The sequence below is a fragment of the Pecten maximus genome, chromosome 9 (assembly GCF_902652985.1).
Source record: "Pecten maximus chromosome 9, xPecMax1.1, whole genome shotgun sequence".
NCBI lineage: Eukaryota > Metazoa > Mollusca > Bivalvia > Pectinida > Pectinidae > Pecten > Pecten maximus.
Window position 1 is genome coordinate 28,534,182 of NC_047023.1, and position 20,697 is coordinate 28,554,878.

A 20,697-nucleotide genomic window follows, 5' to 3' on the forward strand; every position below is an offset into this window, starting at 1 on the left:
CAATTCCACTGTGCAATAAAAAGGAAAGATTTGAATCACTTTTCAAATAGGATTTATAGGTACCGCCCGTACTGTGATAATGTTAATCTCTTCAGCTCAAATTAAATTTTTTTATAGATCAAGATATCTGGGTCTTACAAGGTTTAAAGACTGAAATACCTTTGTTTTGTTTTGGAGTACAGGTATGTGACAGACTATACAGGCTCTCTTGACATAACATTACAATTGGGGTTTAATATTTCCAATCTTGTCCTGTAAGTGGGGAATGGTTATCTTTTTCTCAGCCCAAGGTGACCATCAATTATTTATTTGAAGCAGGCTCACCCTGTAGTAGCTGGTGACTACCTCACTAACAATATACTGGTTAAGGTTACAATGTGGAAGTAGTGCCTATCTTGATACATTATATGGTTTATGATGTTTGTCTCATCACAAGGGCAGCGTCTCAGACTACAGTAAAAGGTTGAACAACCCTATTCAGGGTGGGAGGAAGTCTTGACCAAGGCAGGATTAAGAGGAATATGTCCTTTTCACTATCAAGGGGGAAAACTCTCGGTGGTTAGAGGTCCCAAGGCTATTCCTGCATCCCATTTGAATATGATTAATAGGTTTTTAATCTATTTTTCTACATCATTAGCATAGTAATTATTAGGTGACCTAGGTATGTAAAACATTCAATGATTTGGTATTTATTTAATCTGATTGAATAAAAATAATGTAAATGAAGTTGTCTTGCCAAATTATTGAAGATTATTGGCAAAATAATTGTTATAAAAAGACAATGCTTCCATAGGGGAAAATGAATCGGCCATCTGGATAATTTTTGCTAACTTATAGGTAATTTTCAAGGCCAGAAAGATCAGTTCTGGGAATATTTAACTCTAAATGGTAAATGAATGGGACTAGATTGACCCCTTGAAATATTTCTATAAATACCTAATGTCTTTTATCCAACAGATTTGCTTACAAATGATTGCAGCTTTGTTAATAAAAGGTGGCTAGAAAAATAGTTTATGTTGTAATCATTGGTTATCTACCCAATAATCACTTAGTATGAGTATAAAGACACACTATTGATTTACAGAATCAGTGGTCAAAGGTCAAGGTCTCTGAGTCATTTAACAAAATCTGTTCTGTGTAGACAATGTTACCAAGGTTAAGAAAGAACCATGCTATAGAAGATTCAATCATACTCACATACTTATTCTCTATTGTAAAAGGATGAACCCTTTTGACTTTCAGAGTTGTGCATGGGTCGAGGGTCAAGGTAACTGTTGAGTTATATAAAACATTACTTTTTGTCACTGACTTTGAGAACCAGGGGTCAAAGTTCATGGTCACTTCAGGTCCATATGACAAAATAGATGCAAGTTCAAATGTTTGTTTTGAGAAGATGCTCCACTTTGCAGTGTTTTGAATGTTAGTGTTTGATGTTAAAAATCTGTAGGTTTAGTTGTGTTCATGAAGCTCGTGATCATTTGATTGAAATCTAGTTGACAGTCCAGTTGAGTTGTGTAAATAAATGTAATGTATTGTAACATATATATTATCCCCAGTTTTACTAGTTAAACCTACGTGTATATTTATCAGGCAGGTGAGAAGAAGAATGGCATGAAATAAAGCGTAACTGTTATCCAATACTGACACCTGGTAAAATCTTCTGTGTAAACCACAAGTGTTTGTACAGGTGAGGTATTGTCTAACTTCTGTTGATTATAGTCTACGTCTGACTCTATTTATATAAAGTACAACCAGATAAGTTCAACAAGATTTTTGCTTTTTATTTTTCTTGCGTAAATTGTTACACAATATCGTATTGGACTACTTTTTAATGCTGTAGTTCATGCATTGTTCAGTATTGCGGTAACTTTTCCTTGTAATGCTCAAGACCTTTCAATGTATACACTTCAGTCAAGACAGCTGAAGAGGCTTTGTTTAGTTTTGGTCTGGGTCATTATTTGGACAAGACATGTCAGTGATCTCCATGCCATATCGATTTATAGCCAAAGGTCTAATGTTGAGGAAAAAATAAACGTTTCAAATTGTGCAGTAATGTATGATACAATGAATTTATATTTGAAGCTAAATTCAGTTTACAGCCTCCTTGGCCTGAGGCCAGGTATAAACAAGTTTGTTCCTAGGACCACTGGCCTTTGGTCTTATCCTGAAAAGGAATTTTACCCTAAAACTAGATACGGGTACACTGTTGTGTCCTTTGGTTCTGTTTTATGTCCTGTTTCCACAATAACATCATTTAGAGGTGGTACATACTGATGTTTATTGGGACCAAGGAGTCCACCATTAGGGTGTATAATGGAATGATTCACCGAGTCTCCATCTTTTCGATTATTTGTAGATTTTGTGTAAATTAAAGTTAAAATTAATTTTTGAGAATTTACACACAGCTGTATGGGGACTACCTGTTATTACATAACTATATACATACCCTGCATGATTGAATGATGTTTTGTGATATAAATGATTTTATTGCAGACATCCATGGTCTGTGTGAATACCTACATTGTGCAGTCATAAATGAAGTCTATCATTCATTCAAAGAATTAATATGATTTCACAAAATGATGCAGACATTCATGAATCATAAAAGCTGCTTAAACAAAGTTTGAAAAGGATAGAAATAAATAACTTTTCAAATTTTCTTGAATGTCATGAGGTCTATATATGCCTCACAGCAGGAAATCTTGACTGTGTAAACTGTCATAGTGACGGCTATCTCAGTGTTATTTATTCCATTAATATCCGCTTGGTTTTACCAGCTTTCTTCAGACTTTGTTAATGTCCTTACCACATACCACACTTACATGTGTCCAGCCTTCCATATCTTTGGGTTAGAAGTTTGGCAGAATTTGTCTAATTTACCTCATTACATGATATGATGAAACTATCAATTTGCTAAAATGAATTATGTTTATCATATATTTGGCATGCTTACAACTATTTTGCATTTAGCTCCATTTCCATAAAAAAGCCGGAATGTAGGCATACATGTTTCACAAATATACTCTAGTTTTTCTCTCATTTTTAGTAGTCCAGTAAATCTGTCAATACATTGGATTTATCTTTGTGCATGACGCCCTTTGTCATGTGCTGATGTTCATGGTGTCTTTTGTCTGTGTCTTGGTGTTCATGTTGTCTTTTGTCTGTGTCTTGGTGTTCATGTTGTCTTTTGTCATGTGCTGATGTTCATGGTGTCTTTAATTTTGTCTGTGTCTTGGTGTTCATGTTGTCTTTTGTCTGTGTCTTGATGTTCATGTTGTCTCTTGTCTGTGTCTTGATGTTCATGTTGTCTTTTGTCTTTGTCTAGGTGTTCATGTTGTCTTTTGTCTGTGTCTTGATGTTCATGTTGTCATTTGTCTGTGTCTTGATATTCATGTTGTCTTTTCCCATGTTTTGATATTCATGTTGTCTTTTCCCATGTTTTGATGTTCATGTTGTCTTTTGTCTGTGTCTAGGTGTTCATGTTGTCTTTTGTCTGTGTCTTGATGTTCATGTTGTCATTTGTCTGTGTCTTGATGTTCATGTTGTCTTTTGTCTGTGTCTTGATGTTCATGTTGTCATTTGTCTGTGTCTTGATGTTCATGTTGTCTTTTGTCATGTGCTGATGTTCATGGTGTCTTTTGTCTGTGTCTTGATGTTCATGTTGTCTCTTGTCTGTGTCTTGATGGTCATGTTGTCTTTTGTCTATGTCTTGATGTTCATGTTGTCTTTTGTCTATGTCTTGATGTTCATGTTGTCATTTGTCTGTGTCTAGGTGTTTATGTTGTCTTTTGTCTGTGTCTTGATGTTCATGTTGTCTTTTGTCTGTGTCTTGATGTTCATGCTGTCTTTTGAATGTGTCTTGATATTCATGCTGTCTTTTGTCTGTGTCTTGATGTTCATGTTGTCTTTTGTCTGTCTTGATGTTCATGTTGTCTTTTGTCTGTGTCTTGATGTTCATGCTGTCTTTTGAATGTGTCTTGATATTCATGCTGTCTTTTGTCTGTGTCTTGATGTTCATGTTGTCTTTTGTATGTGTCTTGATATTCATGCTGTCTTTTCCCATGTTTTGATGTTCATGTTGTCTTTTTCCATGTCTTGATGTTCATGTTGTCTTTTGTCTGTGTCTTGGTGTTCATGTTGTCTTTTGTCTGTCTTGATGTTCATGTTGTCTTTTGTCTGTGTCTTAATGTTCATGTTGTCTTTTGTCTGTGTCTTGATGTTCATGTTGTCTTTTGAATGTGTCTTGATGTTCATGTTGTCTTTTGTCTGTGTCTTGATGTTCATGTTGTCTTTTTCCATGTCTTGATGTTCATGTTGTCTTTTGTCTGTGTCTTGGTGTTCATGTTGTCTTTTGTCTATGTCTTGATGTTCAAGCTGTCTTTTGTCTGTGTCTTGATGTTCATGCTGTCTTTTGAATGTGTCTTGATGTTCATGCTGTCTTTTGTCTGTGTCTTGATGTTCATGTTGTCTTTTGTCTGTGTCTTGGTGTTCATGTTGTCTTTTGTCTGTGTCTATGTGTTCATGCTGTCTTTTGTCTGTGTCTTGGAGTTCATGTTGTCGTTTGTCTATGTCATGTTGTCTATTGTCATGTGCTGATGTTCATGGTGTCTTTTGTCTGTGTCTTGGTGTTCATGTTGTCTTTTGTATGTGTCTTGGTGTTCATGTTGTCTTTTGTATGTGTCTTGATGTTCAGTTTGTCTTTTGTCTGTGTCTTGATGTTCATGGTGTCTTTTGTCTGTGTCTATGTGTTCATGTTGTCTTTTGTCTGTGTCTTGATGTTCATGTTGTCTTTTGTCTGTGTCTTGGAGTTCATGTTGTCTATTGTCATGTGCTGATGTTCATGGTGTCTTTTGTCTGTGTCTTGGTGTTCATGTTGTCTTTTGTATGTGTCTTGATGTTCGGTTTGTCTTTTGTCTGTGTCTTGATGTTCATGGTGTCTTTTGTCTGTGTCTATGTGTTCATGTTGTCTTTTGTCTGTGTCTTTATGTTTATGTTGTCTTTTGTATGCGTCTTGGTGTTCCTTGTGTCTTTTGTCTATGTCTTGGTGTTCATGGTGTCTTTTTCTAAGCCTGTCAAATTTCAGTTCTTTTCAGAATTGCAGTGGGATAAAACTATTGATTTTTTTTGCAAAAACTTGAAGTTTCCAGTTCCAACTGTTTTGTCCTCAACCATTTTTGTACCTGGTGCATTAGATTATAAAGGGAATTTGTTGTTTTGCAGAAGGCAGGATGTGATGGTGTGCTGGGTTCGGGACTAGAACGGGATGGCTGTGGTGTGTGTGAAGGAGACAATACTTCCTGTAAAAGTATTTCTGGGATATTTACCCGGACACATCTTCCAAATGGATACAACTTGATCACACAGATCCCCGCTGGGGCGTGTAACATTAACATCACAGAGATGGGCAGAAGTATGAACTACTTAGGTGAGTATACACAGAACCTTAACACAAGTACCTTGTTTAAGTTATAGATAGACAGAAAAATAGACTTCAAATAAACTTCATGAAAATTCAATGATGGTTTCATTTCAATTATGCAATACAGGATGTTATATATAAAAAAAACTTGTTTCACAGGTGTTTGTCCTTCATATTATCATATTTATTGGCAGTATGCCTGTGCCTGGTTATAAGCCTACCTATGACTATTGCAGTTCAATAAAATGCAACATATGGTTTGGTTCAATGCTCCCTACCCATGTCGCTTTGTGTTTCTGAGAAGCTGAGAAAAGGGCCAGTATGTGCTATAGTGGTTGTGTCCTTGAGCAAGACACTTTACCCTAATTGCTCAGTGTGGCATGCGATGGGCCTCCTGTACATTATTCAATGAGGTAGTCACCAACTACTGCAGGTAGAACCCACCTCAAAATGACCCTGGCTGTTCAGGGGTCAATAAACCCAGCAAACAAACAAACAAAAAACAAATGCAATAAACCCAATCCCTGCTTTGAGTCAAAGATACCAGATAACAAAGTTGATGTGTTGGTCCCCCGGGACTTTATACTACAGGATAACAAAAGTTGATGTATTGGTCCCCCGGGGCTTTATACTACAGGATAACAAAGTTGATGTATTGGTCCCCCGGGGCTTTATACTACAGGATAACAAAGTTGATGTGTTGGTCCCTGGGGACTTTATACTACAGGATAACAAAGTTGATGTGTTGGTCCCCTGGGACTTTATACTACAGGATAACAAAATTGATGTATTGGTCCCCCGGGGCTTTATACTACAGGATAACAAAGTTGATGTATTGGTCCCCCGGGGCTTTATACTACAGGATAACAAAGTTGATGTGTTGGTCCCCGGGGCTTTATACTAAAGTTAGATATGAAAATCAAGCTTAATATTGATAGATCAGTTATCAAGGATTAAAGCTCTGTGGCTAAAATACTCAGTTTTTCTCCCTTTTAAAGGCACTCAAATAAAGTCCTTACAAAATGTGCATGTTTTTTAAAAAATGTAAAAAAAAACATTTATTAACTGATGACACTTGCAAACTAATGGAAACGCTGAAGAAAACTTCAGATTTTACAAAAAATCAGTTTGTCATGTGTGAAATTTAACATCATCTTGTCTTTTTCTACATAAACCCATGACTGATTACATGCCATTCGTGGTAATAAATGGACCCCTTTGTGGCATTTATAGCCATAATTGTATGCAGCAATAAAGAATTCATCTAAAATCCCAGAAAAAAATAATTTATTAATTAGAGCAAAAAGGTGGTTGAGGAAAGTAATTAAATGAATAACAGTTCTAAACACTGTTTGGCAGATCTTAAACCATTTTAAGAAGATTTTTTTTGCCAAATTAAGAGAATGACTCAGAACTTAGAGTATGTGTTGCTAGCCATTAGATATATTATATTCGAAGAAAACTCTTTAAACATCTGGGAATCTTTAACTAATACATTTATAAAAAAGATTTAAGAAAGGATTCTATTACAGGTAAGGAAGAATAAGTTAAAGCTGTTTGGGATACCAACAGATTATAAAATGTCTCTCTCTAGTTTTGTGTTGGAATCTGAGAAATGTAATGATTCATACAACAGAGCGTCTTGGTGCATTTATTGGGCGAGTAGCCCATGCCTAGTATTTAACACCCATTATATCTGTGGCTGTTTGGTGAAATTTTAATTAGTTACAAATAGGATGTCATTCCTTTGTAATTTGCCCACTTAAAAGACTTTGAGTTTATGGTTTTCTGTTTATCTGTTTGTTTGTCTTTCCATCCTTCCTGGAATACTTGATCTTCCCAGAGCTTTATCATCCTCCACTACTATAGTCACTAGACCTACATACTTAGTGAGGCTGTTTGCCATGCACCAAAATTAGGTCATCTTGACCTACATTTTGATTTTGGAACTACATCAAAGAAAAAGGTTGTCCATGCTTTACTTAAACATACCTGTAATTGGGACATTGGTCAACATATACCACCTAAACATACCTGTAATTGGGACATTGGTCACCATATACCACTTACACATACCTGTAATTGGGACATTGGTCAACATATACCACTTACACATACCTGTAATTGGGACATTGGTCAACATATACCACTTACACATACCTGTAATTGGGACATTGGTCAACATATACCACCTAAACATACCTGTAATTGGGACATTGGTCAACATATACCACCTAAACATACCTGTAATTGGGACATTGGTCACCATATACCACCTAAACATACCTGTAATTGGGACATTGGTCACCATATACCACTTACACATACCTGTAATTGGGACATTGGTCAACATATACCACTTACACATACCTGTAATTGGGACATTGGTCAACATATACCACTTACACATACCTGTAATTGGGACATTGGTCAACATATACCACCTAAACATACCTGTAATTGGGACATTGGTCAACATATACCACCTAAACATACCTGTAATTGGGACATTGGTCACCATATACCACCTAAACATACCTGTAATTGGGACATTGGTCAACATATACCACCTAAACATACCTGTAATTTGGACATTGGTCAACATATACCACCTTATGCAATTAGATGCAAAAACAATGGAATATGTCACGCATTGGGTATAAATCAATACTAAAACACTACTTATTTGAATACAGTGGGTCTGTCAAACAAGCCGTGTCTCGTAGTTCCTGCACAGATTCATTATATGTTCATTTTAGGCATATTACTCCACATTTGGTGACATTTTTGGCGTATGATTTCACATTTTGGTGATGTACTGTATAATTGTTACAGGATAAACATGGTGTTTCTTTTATTTGAGAAAATTCTGCATTATAGATGTTAAATTTTCACCTTTCATCAAATTTTAATCCAGTAAATTAAACACGTACAGTTTATTTGGATCCTTACCAATGTTTTGGTAAATGTGTACATATTGTTTGTTTTGGTTTGAAGTGTGACACTGTCAAACACTTTATTTATGTGGAAGCATTGTCACCCTTTATACCTTTTACTTATGTTGGTATTGTCTGACACTTCGAGTAAAGTACACACAATAATGAATAAACAACAGTCAAAATAGATTATATCAGGAAAAACAAAATACTCTCCATAAATTTGTGTACAAATATTGTGTAATCTCCATCAGGGAAGGGTCTGATATGGTCCTAATTATCTTAAACGTTTTAAATTAGCAGACAAAATTGTGTTATATACGATACAGGACAGCTGCCAGTCGAGTTAAGTCTGGTAAGTTACGGTGGCCCCCTCCACCAAATCTTCAGCATATGTCCCTGTCACTGTAAATGTAGCACCCTCTCTCTGCACACTAAAACATATATCACCATCTTATTCTGATTTTGAAAAGGTTACCATAAATCACATTTGTACAAATTACAAATTTCTCTATAGCTTTACACGAGGAAATGGTATTCAAATAGTTTAAATTTGAAAAAAATAGCAATACATGAGGCAAAGGTGACCTGGTACAAACGTAGTATTATTGTCCAAGGGCCAGCTGGCATGATAGGGTTTTAGTGGGATTCACAAGGATTACGTACTGCAATACCTATAGGTGTTGTAATGATTGTCACTGCAGTAACTATTTATCTGTTATATGAAATATTTTATAAAATGACTGATTAAAAGAATCTTTCACCTCTTGGGATTGAGATTGGGGATCTTAACCTGAGGGGGAAGATTCTTAAGTTGTCAAACATGAGGCTTGACAAGTGTTTGGCTTCTTAAGGAATCTTAATTATCCCAAGGTTTGAGATCCCTCTATCTCATTCCAAATAGGGTGTTTTATTTTTTTATTCTTACCTGTTTACCCTGGCATGTATCTAACACTGCCGTTACATCAATCCAAGACAATGGTGATGTGACGTGATTGAATTGTCGATGTGACATCATTGTATTGTTGTCGTGATGTCATTGTGTTGTGGCCGTGACATCAAACAATTGTTGCGAACATGCATAGAGCATGTGTAGCTTGTCTTAACCCGAGGGTGAGATAAGAAAATCTCACTTTGGTAAAATTGGGGATATCCCTGTCCAAGGTAAGGAAATGGTATGTCAACAGTTGAATCAATTATATCATACATATGTATTAACTGATATGATTATCATTGTTATCAAATTAAATTTTAATACACAAGTCAATATGACTGATTTTGTGTTTTTTGTGTTGTGTCCATCATCTCTCCGTACTTACTCAATCCTTCTTATCACTATTTCTTGAAAAGTACTGGAGGGATATTTTCTAAACTTCATTTGTAGGTTCCTCTTGGTCCCTAGTTGTGACAATTCAGTTAAGAGACCCAGAGACCTGATGTTGGGCCTATAGCATGCTGGGGTAAAGGGCTATCAAGAGTTTTTTTTAAATGAATGGCCTTGATCTTCATTCAAGATCACTTGGGTCAAATAGGCTCTACTCTTCAAACGACTTCTTCTCAATAACCATGAGGCACAAAGACTTGATATTGGGCCTGTAGAATGCAAGGGTGAATGGCTACTAAGTTTGTTCAAATGAATAACCTTCACCTAAATTAAAGGTCACATGGGTCAAATAGGCTTAAATCTTTAAACAATGATTTTGTGATAGTCAAGAGTCTCCGAGACCTGATATTAGGCCAAAAGTATGTTGGAATGAAAGACTAGAAAATTTATTGACATGAATAAATCTAGCCTTCTCTGATGTTTGAATTAAGTGGTAATCGGCTTAGAACCTGCAGAAATGACCTCAATCAACTTCTAAATTGCTGTAGAGGCACGTGACTGATACAAGCCTATTGTGCCTCTTGTTCCAATTCCACTTTTGTTTTCAATAGTCATTGAGTGATGCCTGGACCACATGTACTCACCTTGTCTGTCAACAAACTACTTGATTATATATTGAGCATGACAGACATGTGTAGTTAAGTTGGTTGTATACCGTCACAATGGTGAGCAGTTTCACCACAATGTTTACATGTGGCATTGTTGTTGATTAATCAAATTTAAAAGAATAATGTAGCTTCATGTCACGTTTTGCCTTTTATGTTGCCCCAAGATCTTAAAGTCCTTCATCTTCCTCCATTGCAGTTGTTGAACTTAATTGAATCATACAGGCGTTTGAATAGACCTTGGAGTTATAAGCGTCTACACAACTGATAAAGTGTCAATGCAATAGTATGTACATGAGAGGAAAAACACAGGAACATCTTTTTATTGATTTTATTGGCACATAATGTAGGAAAAACAAGTTAAAATTACACATAGATATGTATATTGCTAAAAAAAACCGTCAGAAGGTCAAAATGTGAGTGCTGAAATTAAAATAAGGTACCAATTGTTTAAATTTGAACATTCTCGTTAGCAATACACAACATTATCGTATTAATGTATAGATTAAATGTTCGCTAATGAGTTGGTAATTAATAAAAGGTAGGCATATTTATGCAAGTGTAGGTTATGGAGTAATTTAGATCATCAGCATGTTTACCCGAGTTTAATTGTGTTTTAATTAACTGTCACAACCTCTCGACATCATCAAACAGCTTTTACCTGAAATATGACGCCAGACTGACGGAGGAAGTGACAGATACATGTCCAGGTGAAAGTAGCTATATAAAGGGGCCATAAATTATAACAAGATTATTGTCCATTGTGGCACTGCCAGTTTTATGATTTTTTCATATCTAGATACTTCTTGCATTGTTGTAATTACAAACATACGTGTTAAACAGTATAACATGTTGAAGTTTCCTGAAGATTTCTAGAAAAATTAATGTACAATATTTGTTTGCAATGGTGTTTGTATTTCCAGATTTAAATCATTAACCATTGTACTAGACTATTCCCATGTTTTTGACTGTTGAACCTGCCACAAAAAAGTGAAGCACAAAAAATAGCCTTACTGTCTTTTATATAGCTATTATAGCCATTCCTGTCATCACAGCAGTTGACACCCACATTGGTCCCCCGACAACCAACACCATGGAAACTGTTAATGCCCACAATGGTCCCCTGATAACCCATACTTTAAACCCTTGGCAATGCCCACATCGGTCCTAGCTATGATAACCCATACTCTGAGTTCCTGACATTGCTTACATTGGTCCCATAACAACCCACACCCTGACCCCTTGACATTGCCCACATTGGTCCCATGACTACCCACACCCTGACCCCTTGGCAATGCCCACATTGGTTCAATGACTACCTACACCCTGAACCCTTGACATTGTCCATGTTGGTTCCATGACAACCCACACCCTGAACTCTTGACCCTGTCCACGTTGGTTCCATGACTACCTACTCCCTGAACTCTTGACCCTGTCCACGTTGGTTCCATGACTACCCACACCCTGAACTCTTGACATTACCTACATTGGTCTCATGACTACCCACACCCTGAATCCTTGACATTACCTACATTGGTCTCATGACTACCCACACCCTGAACTCCTGACATTGATCCCATAACAAACCACTCCCTGAACCCTTGACATTGCCCACATTGGTTCCATGACAACCCACACCCTGAGCCCTTGACATTGCCCACATTGGTCCCATGACAACCCACACCCTGAACCCTTGACATTGCTCATATTGGTTCCATGACAACCCACACCCTGAGCCCTTGACATTGCCCACATTGTTCCCATGACAACCCACACTCTGACCCCTTGACATTGCCCTCATTGGTTCCATGACAACCCTCACCCTGACCCCTTGACATTGCCCACATGATTCCATGACAACCCACTCCCTGACCCCTTGACATTGCCCACATTGTTCCCATGACAATCCACTCCCTGACCCATCGACATTGCCCACATTGTTCCCATGACAACCCACACCCTGACCCCTTGACATTGCCCACATTGTTCCCATGACAACCCACACTCTGACCCCTTGACATTTCCCACATTGGTTCCATGACTACCCACACCCTGACCCCTTGACATTGCCTACATTGTTCCCATGACAATCCACTCCCTGACCCATCTACATTGCCAACATTGTTCCCATGACAACCCACACCCTGACCCCTTGACATTGCCCACATTGTTCCCATGACAACCCACACTCTGACCCCTTGACATTTCCCACATTGGTTCCATGACTACCCACACCCTGACCCCTTGACATTGCCCACATTGTTCCCATGACAACCCACACCCTGACTCCTTGACATTGCCCACATTGTTCCCATGACAATCCACTCCCTGACCCCTTGACATTTCCCACATTGGTTCCATGACTACCCACTCCCTGACCCCTTGACATTGCCCACATTGTTCCCATGACAACCCACTCCCTGACCCCTTGACATTTCCCACATTGGTTCCATGACTACCCACACCCTGGCCCCTTGACATTGCCCACATTGTTCCCATGACAACCCACACCCTGAACCCTTGACATTGCCCACATTGTTCTAATGACAACCCACTCCCTGACTCCTTGACATTGCCCACATTGTTCCCATGACAACCCACACCCTGTGCCCTTGACATTGCCCACATTGTTCCCATGATAACCCACACTCTGACCCCTTGACATTGCCCTAATTGGTTCCATGACTACCCACACTCTGACCCCTTGACATTGCCCTCATTGGTTCCATGACCACCCACACACTGACCCCTTGACATTGCCTACATTGTTCCCATGACAACCCACACTCTGACCCCTTGACATTGCCCTCATGGTTCCATGACAACCCACACCCTGACCCCTTGACATTGCCCACATGGTTCCATGACAACCCACTCCCTGACCCCTTGACATTGCCCACATTGTTCCCATGACAATCCACTCCCTGACCCATCGACATTGCCCACATTGTTCCCATGACAACCCACACCCTGACCCCTTGACATTGCCCACATTGTTCCCTTGACAACCCACACCCTGACTCCTTGACATTGCCCACATTGTTCCCATGACAATCCACTCCCTGACCCATCAACATTGCCCACATTGTTCCCATGATAACCCACACCCTGACCCCTTGACATTGCCCACATTGTTCCCATGACAACCCACACCCTGACTCCTTGACATTGCCCACATTGTTCCCATGACAACCCACACTCTGACCCCTTGACATTTCCCACATTGGTTCCATGACTACCCACACCCTGACCCCTTGACATTGCCCACATTGTTCCCATGACAACCCACACTCTGACCCCTTGACATTGCCTACATTGTTCCCATGACAACCCACTCCCTGACCCCTTGGCATTGCCCACATTGTTCCCATGACAACCCACACCCTGATCTCTTGACATTGCCCACATTGTTCCCATGACAACCCACTCCCTGACCCCTTCGCAATGACCACATTAGCTGACAACCTTAGCTTCAAAAAAAAATCCCATATTTATCTGATAACCACCCCCCTATTGACTTTCAGAGTATCCCCCTTGCCCCTTAATATCCCCCCCCCCCCCCCCCCCCCCGACATAAGAGACACCCAGTTCATTATAATGAATCTACAACCCAGGCTTTCCAATCCAGTGAGGGCAGACAATATCTGTATTAGAGGAGAGTCCAGTGAGGGCAGACAATAGCTGTATTAGAGGAGAGCCCTGAGTGAGGGTAGACAATAGCTGTATTAGAGGAGAGCCCAGTGAGGGTAGACAATAGCTGTATTAGAGGAGAGCCCAGTGAGGGCAGACAATAGCTGTATTAGAGGAGAGCCCAGTGAGGGCAGACAATAGCTGTATTAGAGGAGAGCCCAGTGAGGGCAGATAATAGCTGCATTAGAGGAGAGCCCAGTGAGGGTAGACAATAGCTGTATTAGAGGAGAGCCCAGTGAGGGCAGACAATAGCTGTATTAGAGGAGAGCCCAGTGAGGGTAGATAATAGCTGTATTAGAGGAGAGCCCAGTGAGGGCAGACAATAGCTGTATTAGAGGAGAGCTCAGAGTCTGTATCATTCTCCTGTCTGCTGACATTAACGCTATTAAGCTTTAATACAGATTGTTGATTCTCTGGTGTTTCAGCAGTGAATGCATTTGTTATTTCCTGTATGTCACTAAAATAGCATTCCACTAGAATGTGTTTAAGGCCAAACCTCAACAACACTGGCAAGATCTACATCTGGTCGGCCAGAAGTTTTGACTCATCCCTTCCCACTTTAATTTGTTTTCAAGATATCTTGAACTTTACAGATGGCTTTGATGTTCTGAGTAACCTGCCTTTGTAATGACAATATATATTTAGGGTAGACTGTCTCAGCATACTTATGTATCTCAACGAGGAGAGTTCTAGTAACATGGAGTGAAAAAATGCTTCCTCCATTTACTATATCAGATCGAGATGGCTTAATTTAAACAACAGAATGCCAATTTAGTAATAGATACAGGATCTTAAATGAGTTTTCATTTCATTTTAAATTTTATGAAATAATTCTTGAAAATTTTGAATTTTGCGAGCATATTTATTATCTTACGTTTTTCATTTTGACAGGTAGAATTGTAGATGACTTACAACTCTGAAAACAAAAACATTTTGACAGGTTTTATAGGATTGACCAGTAATATCACTAGGATAGACCAGTAATATCACCAGGATTGACCAGTAATATCACTAGGATTGACCAGTAATATCACTAGGATTGACCAGTAATATCACTAGGATTTACCTGTAATTGTCTTTATGTTAATATTAGAGAAGAAAAGCATTTGTCCTATTTGATTTTGTTAGACATGAACACAGAGGAGGGATGGTGAGCCACAAGGCTGTAGGTTTGTAAAGCCTTGTACTGTGTTCACTGTGAAACAGAGTTTGTATGGGGGTTTTGATGTTTATGACAGGACTTTAAATGCTACAAGTTTGATTTAAACTTCAAATGCATATATATATACTCTAAGGGATTAGGTACTGAGTAACATTATACCAGTTAAAAACAAATCAAGATTTCAATATTTGTTTTGTACTTGCCTAAGTTATGGACTTCTAGTATTTTATTTCTTGACCGATTTGTGTTTGATATATTGTACATGAATGTGTCTTCCTTTACAATGGTAGATGTTTGGCAGATGTCTAGGACTTCCCTTGACATTTTTTCATTCACTGAAAATTGGGCAGTGCCAAATTATGTTTTGCCAACACTATCAGATGGTGGACTTTTCAAATTGCCTTTCTTCATATTGATCAACCAGTCAAACAGAATGCTCTTGACATTCTATACATGTTTCTGTTGAGTCCTGCTACTGCTTGATTATACCCCCGCAACGAAGTTAGGGGGGTATACTGGAATCAGGTTGTCCGTCCGTCTGTCTGTAGACGCATTTTGTCTGGCCGATTCCAATGAAACTTCACACAAATATAGAGGACCATGTGTAGATGTGGATGCCACTTTCTTTTTCTCAAAATTATGGTAGCTATGGCAACTGGTCACTATAAACAGGTTTTCCGATAGGAACCCTAACTTTTAGTTTGTCCGGACAACTCCTCCTAAACCGAAGGGCCGATTTCAATGAAACTACATACAAATATAGAGGACCATGTGTAGATGTGCATGCCACTTTCTTTTTTCTCAAAATTATGGCTGCTATGGCAACTGGTCACTATAAACAGGTTTTCCGATAGGAACCCTAACTTTAAGTTTGTCCGGACAACTCCTCCTAAACCGAAGGGCCGATTTCAATGAAACTTCACACAAATATAGAGAACCATGTGTAGATGTGCATCTCACTTTCTTTTTCTCTAAATTATGGTTGCTATGGCAACTGGTCACTATATCACTGGGTTATCTTTGTTAGCCTCTAATTAACAGTTCCAATTCACGGGGGTATTAGTCAGCCATCCTGGCGACAGTTCTAGTTTGTTAGTGGATCAGAAGAACAATATGGCCACCATGCAGCCATATTGAATTTCAGGTCAAAGTTTGTTATCATTATTTATCAGTTTAGATACTTTACATATGTTCCTGTTAAGCTGTGCAAAACCTCTTTTTGTGGATTGGCTGTGAAGAGCAATATGGCCACCAGGCAGCCATCTTGGATTTTGAGATAAAAGTTTTGTATTACTTTTATAGATAATTGGCAGATATTTCTTATATGTCGTAAACGAATTCCCATTTGGGTCCGTATTATATGAAACACAACTTTCAATGGTTAATGAGATGGAGGAACAAAATATCTTCCTTAAGGCAGCCATATTGATTTGTGCAAAAAACACACAAGATATTAGTACCGATTTCAATTCAAGTTGAGTGTTAGATACAGCAGAGCCAAAAATCAATTAAACTGCATCGTTCAGCTGTTTCGTCCTTCTGAGACTCGTCAGTGATGCTGAAGACCTGAAGTGCTGATACCTAGGAGGTAACTGAGGAAGCTCCTAATAGACGGACAGAAATGTCCAAATCTGGACGGGAAGATACTATAGCCCCATAATTCAATAATGTAGTCCTGCATGTGTATATACTGAACCTGATTCAAATGAATTAATACGTGACATACAGATTATAAACTGTCAAACACAGAAGTCACAGAGCAGGTCAGCTTCCATATCACTTTCACCAGTGACTGATTAGATTATAAACTTACATAGTTAATGACAGTAAAAACTTCACCAACAGACTGGCCTGAACTACAGTGAAGGGCTGGTTCAATAGCTGACCTTCTGGCTAACCTAGCATAGTGTAAAATTATTTTGTAATTGACCTGTATTGGTACATGATTTATGGTATTTACTTACAAATATATTACTGTCACTTACACCACTTATCTTCAATGTGACAACTGTCCTTCTGTTGGGCCACATCCCTCCTCCACATATGTTCTACCCAGCTACCCTGATATGTGCCACTTTGAAGGTGATAAAACTCTCACCCAAGGTTTGTTCTCCTTTTGCGGTACCTCGGCTGTGATAACAAGGAAGTAGAGACCTGGTTGTCAGGGATACTGTATCATAATGAGTGTTAAATTGAGAAACGGTTGGACCAGGTGATATAAAGATGGATTTTGTACATTGTAGTGACACCATCACTGAAGAGATTCCTAGACTAGGGCTTCCCTTCTAGTCTGGGATCTTGGTAGCAATCGTATGTCTATATTGGTATGTTAATACGTAGGGGTAGGCCTGTTTACCAAACGAAAGTCCCACATAATCACAGTGTCACAGGACAAATCACTGCTTCATTTGGACAAACACCAGGGTATCCAACACCACTATGATCTTGTCTGGTTTACTGTATAGGTTGTTGTGTTCAGTGAATTTAATCTTTGCAATTTCTGAAATAGAAAAAACATACACTGTTTATTACATTTACATGGACAAAAATAAAACAAAAATGATAATGATCCATTTCATAACTTCAATGAACTAATTCCTGAAAAAGGATACAAAATGGTTACAATCTTCTGAAGTTACATAATGATTTTCATTGAAATGATCCCAAATGAAATCATTATAGACTCCTGTTTCTGCTATGACATGTTAGAAATAAAATTGTCTTTGTGAAATTTAATAATCCTGAAATCAAACTATCGACTCCAGAAAGTAATGAAACTTGAGACACTGATATGACCCTCATTTCTGAGTAATAGAAGTGAAGAGTCATGTTACTAATTTTAAGGTCCATATAGGTAATCAATATAACATGAATTCAGTATTTTGGAAATTATAAACCCTGGATCACCTTATATGTCTATGTTGAATTTTGGCAAATTCAGTATTTCAACAACCATCAGACACTTTCACCTATTTCAGTTCCAGGTGACCCGAGTTCTGATTTCCTTTTTGAAAAAAAAAATCAAAAATTGAAAGATTGGCAGCAAGCTCCAACTAATGTTAGACATTGGAGATTTAACTGTAGACAAATCAATATGATATGGTAATGTTGGGGTCTGGATTATCTCCAAACATATACATCTAACAGACATTGTAGACTTTTCCTCTCAAGCAACAATTAATTTTGTATTGTGGTTCATATAGACACTTCATAAAGAGCCTAGTGGGTTTAACAAATGTAGGCAATTCCACAAAGTTTCGTTCCTCACCTATCTTATAAAATGTCAGGTCTGAAAAAATATAATATGTCAGGTCTGAAAAAATATATAGCCGTCATATGCATACAGTAAAACCTGCCTGGTCATTTCTATAGAATATGGTGGGGTTGTAGTTCAGTAATCTTGAAGCTCTAAATGTATGTTTTTGTCAATTTTATGTCCTGAATTGGTGACACTGTTCCACTTATCCATTTACACTTGACATGCACACTTCACACTTCATTTTGCCATCAGATCACAATCAAAATCTTTAATTGGCTGGTGCCATGATGAGATGGATGGTCCCAATTACCTGGTAAAATATTTGTGTAGAGGAGAATAATATTCAAACAACAAATCAACTGATTGCTCAGCCAAGCTTGGCCGAACTGAATAAAGGTCAAGGTTATCCACTCAAAGGTCAAGGTCAAATGTATGTTCTAACTGGTAAACATTTTGTCTTGACATTATAAATTATAAAGATAGTCTTACAATTTGTGTAATCAGAATTAGCAGATCTTTAGTGCATTCAAACTTAAAGTGCATTAAAAAAATTCATCATGCATCGTACGTCGTTGTCTGCCGTCGACCTTCAGCCATGCACCGTCCGTAAACTTTTAATTCAACGACTTCTTCTTGATAACCAAAAGGATGAGGGTACTGATATTTTGCATGTAGCTACTTTCAAGGTCACAGGGGTCAAATAGGCTAAAATCTTCAAACAACTTCTTCTCAATAACCAAGAGGCCCAGGGAATTGATATTAGTCCTGTAGCATGCTTGGGTGAAGGGCTACTAAGTTTGTTCAAATGAATGACCTTAACCTTCATTCAAGGTCACATGGGTCATATAGGCTAAAATCTTTAAACAACTTCTTCTCAATGACCAAGAGGCCCAGGGACTTGATATTGGTCCTGTAGCATGCTGGGGTGAAGGGCTACCAAGTTTGTTCAAATGAATGACCTTGACTTACATTCAAGGTCACAGGGGTCAAATAGGCTGAGATGTTTAAATGACTTCTTCTCAATAACTAAGAGCGCCAGGGAGATGATATTAGGCCTGTAGCATGCTGGGGTGAAGAGCTAGGAAATTTGTTCAAATGGATTACCTTGACCTACATTCAAGGTCACAGGGGTTGAATAGGCTGAAATGTTTAAACGACGTCTTCTCATTAACCAAAAGTACCAGGGACTTGATATTGGGTCTTTAGCATGCCGGATGAAGGGCTACCAAGTTTGTTTGAATGGATGACCTTGACCTTCTTTCAAGGTCACATGGGTCAGATAGGCTAAAATCTTCAAACAACTTCTTCTCCATAACCATGAGTGCCAGGGAGTTGATATTAGGTCTGTAGCATGCTGGGGTGAAGGGCTGTTAACTTTGTTTAAATGGATGACCTTGACATACTTTCAAGGTCACATGGATCAAATAGGCTAAAATCTCCAAACGACTTCTTCTCAATAACCAATAGGCCCTGGGAGTTGATATTAGGCCTGTAGCATGCTTGGGTGAAGAGGTAACAAGTTTGTTCGAATGAATGACCTTGACCTACATTAAAGATCACAGGGGTAAAATAGGCTTAAATCTTTAAACAATGATTTTTTGATAGCAAGAGACTATGTTATGTGATATTAGGCCAAAATTATGCTGGAATGAAGGAATAGAAAATTTATTGACATGAATAAACCTAGCCTACTATGATATTTGAATAAAGTGGTAATCAACAAAGTATTTGCAGAAATGACCTAGATATACTTAAAAGTTGCTGTAGAGCCATGTGAGCAATTCAGGCCCATTTGGCCTCTTGTTGCATCTCTCTAATCTCGAACCAAGAAATGCCCCTTTAATTACTTGCTATAGTAGTATGATGTACTCAAGGTAGTCAGATGACCGTTAAGGCCCATTAGGCCTCTTGTTAGTTATTGTAAAAGAATTTGTAGGTCACTTAATCTGTGTTTTAGAATTGGTGGACAGGTCATCTTGAAAAGTGTCTTAGAAAAGGCCTGTATGTCATTGAATTTGTATCGTAGAATTGAGAGGTCCTTAATTATCTTGGAATCCGGGTGTGCATTTTGGATTTGAATGTTAACGGTCAAAATACATATATACACAATAATAAGGGCCAAGACATCAGAACTGTTCTGACCCGTGTCAATGTATTAGCTAATTCTGGTTAGACAATTTATTTAATGTACAGGTAGGCACCATTCATGTACAGGTAAAAATCTAATTAGCATGCTACAGTT

The 20,697-nt window shown here is 38.3% G+C and overlaps 1 protein-coding gene across 2 annotated transcripts in view; it reads left to right on the forward strand.

The window, feature by feature from the left end:
• The window catches only part of LOC117334148 (ADAMTS-like protein 4), a 202,340-nt gene that overhangs the window by 91,210 nt on the left and 90,433 nt on the right, over positions 1-20,697 (forward strand). For both annotated transcript variants that reach the window (XM_033893616.1, XM_033893617.1), the window contains one exon: positions 5,221-5,425. In XM_033893616.1, coding sequence (XP_033749507.1) covers positions 5,221-5,425 — 205 coding nt within the window. The remainder of the gene's footprint in view (positions 1-5,220; positions 5,426-20,697) is intronic.